The sequence below is a fragment of the Haliotis rufescens genome, unplaced genomic scaffold (assembly GCF_023055435.1).
Source record: "Haliotis rufescens isolate VD_foot unplaced genomic scaffold, xgHalRufe1.0.p SCAF_4, whole genome shotgun sequence".
NCBI classification, from domain to species: domain Eukaryota; kingdom Metazoa; phylum Mollusca; class Gastropoda; order Lepetellida; family Haliotidae; genus Haliotis; species Haliotis rufescens.
Window position 1 is genome coordinate 49,381,705 of NW_025964112.1, and position 9,461 is coordinate 49,391,165.

At 38.3% G+C, this 9,461-nt stretch overlaps 1 protein-coding gene across 1 annotated transcript; it reads left to right on the forward strand.

Moving 5' to 3' along the window:
• Window positions 1–1,518: 1,518 nt before the first annotated feature.
• On the forward strand, window positions 1,519–7,918 carry LOC124152816. The gene is made up of 4 exons (XM_046525864.2): window positions 1,519–1,642; window positions 2,450–2,645; window positions 5,393–5,457; window positions 7,609–7,918. Exons 1-4 carry the CDS (start codon window positions 1,531–1,533, stop codon window positions 7,611–7,613), a joined length of 378 nt encoding a protein of 125 aa, XP_046381820.1. The 5' UTR covers window positions 1,519–1,530; the 3' UTR covers window positions 7,614–7,918.
• The last annotated feature ends 1,543 nt before the right edge of the window (window positions 7,919–9,461 follow it).

A 9,461-nucleotide genomic window follows, 5' to 3' on the forward strand; every position in this document is an offset into this window, starting at 1 on the left:
TACAGACCGCGATCATATAGCTGGAATATGCTGTGTGCGGCGTTAAACAGCAAACAATCAGTCAACTGAATGTTACCCAAAATACTTCAAAATTAAAGTAAAGGGCAAATAAACATGATTTCAACCTACTATTTCATCTGGTCGTTAGGTTCTGCGGAACTGAAAATGTCGCTAAAAGACAAAAGATTAATACATTTGTGCTTAAAGAAGTAAATAACTTGATGATCGCAAAGGTCATTTTGCGACACGAATATACTTGTTCCAAAATATTAATCTGATTGGAGATACCATTCATCAGTCTAGTAATCAAATAATAGAACTTAGAAATCCTTTCTGCTTCCTCCCCCCCCCCCCCCCCCCCCCCCCCCCCCCCCCTCCCCACGCAGCTTTCACGAAAACCTCAGATCTGTAAAATAATCAATGTCTTGGCGATCAGTAGGGGTCACAGTTGGCCCAGTGGTCGTAGTTCTTTGTGCAGAGGTTCGAACCTGCCAGGATCCGTTGGTCGATCGTCTGTGCAAAGCCGAAATTCATCCATATATGTGCCGACGATGTGACCAGAATACTATTTACTTCAACAACATGACCTGGGAAGAGGTAGACAAGTTGAAGTAGAAACATAATCATCCTCTCAACCTGTTTCTTGTTAAGTCATGTGTTCGTTCTCAGACAACAGCGGTCTCATGTGTATCAGTACAAGTAATAGATCATTTTATTTGATTTTGTAAAGAAAACCATATTTTTACAAGATAATATTAATTTCGAAATTATATTTCTTGTGTAGCATTTTGTTTTACTTCATGCTTATCAGGTACTGGAGAATAGCATCAGATCATCGGATTGGATTAAAAAAACAAGGACATGAATAACACATAAATGTCTCTTTGATCTGATTCAGGGAAATTTTAATGTAACTAACCATTTTAGCAGCAATATCAACATTTCATAACTGAAAAATATGTGTAAGACAGGATCATACAGTAGCATTTTGTAGGATGACTATGTTCAAAGTTTTAAATGAAATTGAGAACAGGACCTTAACGTATTTACCCCATGTGTACTTCACAGAAGAATTTCAATGTATTATGGATTGAATATTTCACCGGTCCATTTCAGAACGACGATTACAGTTACAACTCTTCGAGAGAACATTTTCAGAAAACATGGCCAAGGTTGTGCAAATATGCAAAATAAATAGAAAATGAATATGTCTGTCCAGTTTACTGGAATGTCATAGTGTCCACCACAGATAAGTCTTTATGCCATGGTGCATAGCGATCCCTCATTAGCGCGTCCAAACATGTCCGGAGGATTCCTATAGAATACAATGGCGTTGTTGTCCATCTGGTAATGTCATCTCTATTACCAAAGTCGCCTCTTCGCGGAATATCATGCCGGGAAAGCCCGAAGAGAGCCGATCTCCCGCTGAGACTATTTTCCTAAACAATAGTTGCGGACAGGACAAAATGTCGAGGGAAAATGCGTTCCCATTTCATACAGAGGGTATCATGAAATTGTGGAAATTAAGCGATGTCTGTTTCTGACAGGAGGGTTGGTCAGGGATTATATATAAAGCTCTCAGATTTTCGTTCATCCTCAAACGTTTCAACAAGCTTGAAGACTTTCTACCTGTTGCTCAAAGGTATGTGTATTTTGTGTCTAAATCACTTGTTGTCAGCTGTTCTATATCCACGTTTATGTTCTATTAATATTCATTATGATAGTACTTGAGAAGTCTGCTTTGAAGTCTTTTGTAAAGCTGCATTTAAACTAGCCGATTTGCATTCACTGAAATGCATTGTTGAACTTAACAGAAAATACAATCATTGAATGAGAAGCATTTAAGAAAAGCTTTACTTGAAAAATATTTCTTTTCAAATTCGTCTTTGACTATATGAGTTTCCATATTCATTTGCGGAAATTTCAGCCCAAACATAACAAAGTGGATCGTATCAGCTCGTAGTCTTCTAATTGGCACAAATTAAATATTTTCTGATTTTTAAAAGATTAACAAGTTTCTGCTGAAGCTTGAAACTGCCGGGCAAAAAAGGTATACACCAAAGTTTTATTTTGGCTTAAAATGAAACAAGAAAGAAATTGTTATTCGACTGTAATGTTTTTGGTAAGGGTATCACAGTTGCATTTTGGACCTCAAGTTGCAGTGTTTCGTGCAGCCTAGTAACGTTTGATCTCGTTTGTAATACCATGTTTTCAAGTGTATATTTTCTCTTTCTCGGCCGTTTAAATTGCGTACTTAGATATTTTTTCTAACAGGCACTAAATTTAACTTACGTTGAGTGTTTCTACTTTTGTGTTTTAAACATACAAAATGTAATTCATAGATGTACAGACATGATGAAAATAATTATTTGAAACATTTTACGTTACAATAACGGAAAAAAATCCTCAAAGGAAATAAACATTTCAAAGAAACATTTTCACATTGCAGAACACATCGAAACCTTCAAGATGCAAAAACTCGTCATAGCAGTGCTTTTAGTGTTTTCATTGGTTGTAATGGAAGTCACGTGTCAGGACGCCATGTTGGCTCCTCCCGACAGGCCATCTGAGTTCCGGTCACCTGACCAACTCCGTCAGTACTTGAAGGCTCTCAATGAGTATTATGCAATCGTTGGCCGCCCAAGGTAAGCTATTCCATGCAATGATTCATGTTTCTGTATGACATAATGATATTACCTGAAACCCGTCGGCACCAATATTTCGAATATATGTTTAATGCATAAGCAGTATTTTTTCACATTCATGACATCTTAGAAGTAATGTTGAGTAAGTAGTGTAATATAAAAAAAATAAATATAAGCGACAAAACTCTTTCCATATTCAAGAAAAATCTCTTACAAAAGGAGAGTCGATTGCACGATTCCGACTCTATCATGAGCATGTGTTTTTATGAATCTCTATCAAACAGTGATGATACCATGTGTTCGCGAAAAGGTGGGCGTGTCCTGCCCCACCTGTAGCACTCGTCACAAACACATGTGAATACATCAATACGATTTCGCACTGTACGCACTCAGCTCACTCACTCACTCACTCACGCACTCACGAACTCATGATATATGACTGAATTAGAACCGACTGATCCCACTCGCCTACTTGATACTGAATATCGAAATCCCAAAGTTTCTGAGCCACTGCTTGAACAAACATGAGATTTTAAATCTGTGGTTCTGCATGCAGATTCTATAATGAGTGGGGAATCGAACCCGTGTCTTCAGCGTAACGAGCTTTAACTACTAGTCTACCCAACCGCCTCCAGATGCTATAACATTCAGACCAAATGGTCAGCCGTGTTTGTTTGCGAAAAGAAAACAAGTATTTAAAGCTCACGTAAAATCCCAATGAAGATGTCACTTTGCTCTCTTACCAAACGTGGCCACTGACATGAGTACGTGAGTGAGTGTGGTTTTACTCTGCGTTTAGGAATGTTCCAGCAGTATTACAGTGGGGGACACCGGTTAGGGCTTCACTCAGAATGCTCATGTGGGGAATCGAATCTGTTGAACAACCGTTCCCACCCAATACGATACAAGATATTATTATACATATGGTTTTACATGTGCAAATCCATACGAGGCACATGAATAATAATTATTTCATGCGCTCTGCAACATTGTTAACTTAATTCAAATACCATTGTTGTAGTAAAGCAGACGTCGATGTTAACGTAATGTTCATGACGTTACGCTAGTGATGACGTCAAATTGTTTCATTGCTGACGTCATTTCGACCATGTTAGCTTGTTGGCGCGTATTTCAGTATAGAAGACTCCACTTCTTTTCCCGAGAGTTAATTACCAGTTATGGATCATAAAGAAATTGTTTCATTTCTATGTTTATCAATTGAAAGCAGGAGGCCCTAGGGAATACAATTCAAGTCAGTTTATTGTATTCCAGACCTTTGGTCAATAGACAATGACATATATTAATGACTTGGGCAGTAGAGGTACATAAGACAATATCACCAGACTTATCGATAACTGATATAAAGTGACAGATGTTCATTCAAAACATGACAAGATTTCTACAAGGTGAAAGGCTTCAGTCCAAGAGAATACAAGATGAAAATAGAACAATTATCTATATATTTCTTGATGCATAATTTGCTCTAATCTAAAGGGCACGTTTGCATGTGTATTACATATAACCAATATTTCATACATTTAACAACTGGCTTGTTGATTATTGGGTATCTACCACATAGGTGAGAAAAGCTTTTAACTTCATGTCGAATATCTTAAACGGTGACCTTTTGTCCTTGATCAATACATTCGCCTACTTTCGCAAAAGGGCCAATAAGACTGTTCTAATCGTGCCATTAAATGATATAATCTAAACTATGAACTCGCAGGATTGTTTTACAAGCGAAAGAGTATGTTTCTAGTTTCCAGTCATTATTGGGGATCACATTCGAAAATAATGCCCTAAGAATCATTCAAAATCTTCCCGGACCATTTGGTCCGTCCTTTAAAATGTCACGATGTACATTGTAATAGGAAGCTTCATGGGGCTAGCTATTGGAGTGGTCATTAACGAATGGAGTATTTTCAGTTGCACTTACATGGAGCTGGCTTTCGGTTAAGATTGTCCTAACCTTTTGGCTTGACAATGGCTTTGTAGCATGATATGATTGTGTTTTCACAATGATCACAAATCCATCGTGTTATTCAAGTTCTATTTCTACACGCTATGTGCAGCTATATTAAGATCATGTTTTAACGGATTCTGGGACCAACTGTTCACCGGGATAAATTGACCAAGGCCAAGTAACAAGCTTCCAGAAAGGTTTCCTCTTCTTAGTATTTGGGGCCACCGAGAATCGTTTTGATCCAGAAAGACATTTCAAATGATTGCTATTTTAAGGGTCTTTACCCTCGGTGGCGGTTGGGTAGCTTCGTGGTTAAAGCCGTCGCTAGTCATGGTGAAGGCCTAGGTTCGGTTCCCCACGTCTAGTCCCCAATGATATTGGTGGAATATTGCTAAAAGCGGCGTAAAACCATAATCATTCACCCCCTACCCCCTGGGGAGTCCGGGTTACAATAGGTCCGAACAACCTAGTATGCTGGTCGTAATAGATCGTAATAGAGTCGGGAGACAACAAAAATGGGCTTCGCACATTGTAACCATGTAGGGAATCGAACCGGGTCTTCGGTGTGACGAGCGAACGCTTTAACCACTAGGCTACCCCTTCGCCACGGTTCATCTTAAGTATTTAGTACAACCAAGGGGGTCAAGTATTTTGTGTGACCATATGACAGAGACAGGATTAAATATAGCTAGTTGACAATGACTTTTATTTATATTTGTTCGTGTTGCATTAGTTTTTATTTGTAAAGAAACAGTTCCGTCACTACGAAATCATTTCTTTCCAGGTTCGGTAGAAGTGTGAACAAGAGATCTGTCAACGATGCAGTTTTCGGAGAGGCTACAAAAACAGGTAGGTTAAAGCCATGGTACACACTGTATGAAGTGAAACCTCGAAATCTAGCTTGAGCTTCATTGTTGTGATGGTAAGATATGTTATATTGCTTAAAGGGACTCTTGAGTAGTCTCATGGTTGTTGCCAAATACACACGCGCACGTATTGCGTATTTGTAAACGGTGACTCCGAATAAGGGGAAGCCTGAAAAAACCCATCTTCCTGAGGCAAGAGAGTTAACCGACTACAAAAGTCCAGTTTCCACCCTTGCCGAACTCGGCTGGAATTTCTGGGTTCGATCGTAGCGCCACCAGTGGCTATTACGAGTTATGTCCCTTCTATGCCTCTCCTATGGACCAATCAGATTCCACCTCTCGTGTCACTTGCATTTGCTTCAAACAAAATGGCGGCGCCCAGTCAAGAAGATCTGGTCGATAATCAAGATCTATATTGTGATAAAACGGGTCTTACATACTGCTGTGCATCAAATCACGTGAGCACATTGATTAAAAACATGAAAAGATTAGGAAAGTATCTGTTGACAACGAGTTGGCGGTGAATATGCTTTGCAAATCCTGCAATCGGCTGAAATCTGCACGATGGATTTCGATTTCGTTGCGCGATTTTGATTGGACTATGCATAGACTCGTTAGTCCAGCCAAAATGTACCAGCCTAGTTCGGCAAGGTCGGAAATTGGACTTTTAAAAGTCAGGTAACTGACTTGCCTCGGGAAGATGGAAATAGTCATGCTGTAGATTTTAACTAAATGGTCATAACATGCTTAGGTCTAACATATCTATATGTCGCAACTGGCATGTCTTGATGTTGATATCATGCCTTCATTTCACCCCTGGGCGGGGATAATCATCAACTACATATCATCTATCGAACGATATGAAACTTGAACGGGGATTTAAGAAGCAACCAAGAGATAAATATTTTAATGAGAGAATATCTTTTCCGTAAATTGAACGATTTTAATTCGCTCTCGGCGCATAACACTATCCGTCTACGTGAGTATATCAAACAGTTTATGTGCAGGTTCTACCAAATGCAAAACAAGAAATAAATATGTTGTAAGTAATCCCTAATGTGATGTTTTGTGAGCAATGTAATTTGAAATACACTGAGGGGCAAAGGAAAGTATACCTAGTTTGTGTTTTATGAAATTATGCAAAACAAGAAATCAAAATGTTTTAAGGTATCACTAATACCTGATTGTATTTTGTTGTTTAATAAGCCACTTGTACCACCAGAAGTCGTTATTATGTTATATATTGATAAATTCATAAGATCTTTTGTAAAAAGTGTGTTAGCAAAATCAACAGGATGTTTCTATTTGTTTGTTAACATAATTTCGATGTACTTACTTACATTCGTAGTCTCTTCAGATTTAAAACAAACTTACGTGAACTTTAATGACAGGTTGGCAGACGCAATCATTTTGCTAACACTCAAGTAGTTTGAGTATGGTTACTAAATCGTCCCATAGTCTTCCTTGAAAGGTTCCCCTCCCATAGTTAAACAAGAGCGGTCAACCTCCCATATTTTGCATAGCATAGTGAATATCACTTGAAGATTAGTTTGAGGCATTAACTTGAGCGAACTTTGTTTTAAGTAGGAGAAAGTCCTCAATCTCGCGATTATTTTCGCACATTCGGACATTCTCTTATACATACATGTAAGCTGTAACTGCATTTAGTGCTACGAGAACCATGACTATAAGATTACCATAAACCGATATGACACTATAGTCGTTCCATAAGTTTAAGTGTTAAAGCATCTATAAACCGAGTTGATACTGTTGTGTTACAATGTATAAGTTCTAAGACTACCATAAACCGGTTTGACACTTTAGTAGTTTCAAAAGTATAAGTGCTAAGACTACCACAAACCGGTTTGACACTTTAGTAGTTACAATAGTATAAGTGATACGATGTTAATAGCTCGAATGAGGCCACAAAGTTCTTACGTTGGTATTGAGGACATTCAACATTAATTAAATAATAATTGACCAGTCGTCACTTACATCAATGAGTGAGTGAGTATGTTTTAAGCAACATGCCAGTTATATCTGGGCGGGGGACACCAGAAATAGGTTTCACAACTAATATTAATGAACGTTCTATGTACATGATGTCTGATATAATGTTTTCTTCTGTTAACAGAGTAGACAATGGCGACGATGAAGACACAGAGTACTGGCAATTAGATTTCTAACCTTCATCAGCACCCAAAACTGATCACGTCAACATCTCATTGGTTAGAGAATGCTGCGCCATTATGATGACAGAGCGTATTGCGTCATCATGACGACAGAGCGTATTACGTCATCATGACGACAGAGGTTGACGAAAGTACAGTGTCATAACTCTTTCTCCATGACGACGTGAAATAAGACTCCTCTGTTGAAACATATGCTGTGCGTGTTTTTCATATTGTTGAAACAATGATCCAATAAAAGGTCGGGAAATTTAACCGTGTTGATTTGTTTATATCAGGTGTCTTTTTAATATCTGAAGATATTTAGTTTCTATCTACGTCTTTATGAGAAACGTGATTGTACAATCGATAGACTCTGTTCTGTAAGACTCTTCCGAACTACGAGTAGGGAAAGGTTAATTGTCTTTCCTTGTACACCGTGGAGATAATTAAGCACTTCTAACTAAACTGATGGGCAAAAGAAAGTATAAACCATATTTTTATGACACAAACAAGAAATGGTTATTTGATGGCAATGTATTTGATACGGGTATCATGGTTGTGTTTTGGACCTTAAGCAGTGTCTCGGCGAATGTTTTCATCCCAATAACGTTTTAATAAGTTTTAGTATTTTTTGGCCAAATCCAATTTTCAAGTGTAAACTTTCGTTTTCCTGGCATTATATATGTTTAGATATTAGTCATTTTAAAATATCGTATGCTGATGAAACACATACTTATATTGAAATTCCGAAACCGAAATCAATCATCATTCACTTTAGGCTTAAGAAAGTTGATCGTTCTGAATGCGGGGCGGTGGGGTAGCCTAGTGGTTAAAGCATTTGCCCGTGGCGCCGAAGACCCGGGTTCGTTTTCCCATATGGGTACAATGCGTGAAGGTTTTTTCTCGTCTTCCTCGTCGTGCTATTGCCCAAATATTGCTGAAAACGGCGTAAGACCATACTCACTCACTTTCTAAATGTCTACCCAAAGAGGGTATTTTTGGGATGTTTCTCATTCATATGAAGGAGAACAGGATGTCGTGTTCAGCAGAGCATTATTTATTTGAGTTTCATTCAAATGGTAATATTTGATTTGGGCACCTGTAAGTTTGTCGATTGGGCAGGATGTCGGATTAATAAGATACCAGTTTAGACAGAAGTCACTGTCCTGTTAACGTTGTAGCAGGATGTGACACGGATTCTGTTGAATTTTGCACCGATATGACATTGACCACCTTTCACTTTATATAAAACACTAGATATTTGAACAGTGAAACCCTGTTAGTCAGGACACTGAGAATCCGGGAGTGGGGAATATACGCCATACTCATAATTCGTTAACATTTGAAATTCCGAACGACTGCACACGAGGATTTCCCGTGTTTATTCAGATGAACGAATGACCTAATTTTGCATCCGTTGTGATGGTTGCCACCGATAGGGCAGGATACGCTCACCTGTTATGGTCACTGTTTGATAGTTATTCATAAACATTACCTTCTGATAAAGTTGGTATCGTACAATGCACTCTCCTTTTAGCAGAAATTTCTGATAAATATGGAAATTTATTCACTGAAAACTCGAAATATCAGATGAACATCCACGACTCCGACTTCTTTTAAGACGAATGTTCTTTGGAACACCAAAATTTAGAAAAACAAAGACGAGGAGAGTTATTTATCGTACAATAAAACACTACAGGGAGATAAACATCGAGGGTGCAGCTCCGTGTGGTTTATCTTCCCAGCAGTGTTTTATTGTACGATAAACAACGGCCACGAATCGTTTATTTCGTATATGAGATTAATTAACGTCTCT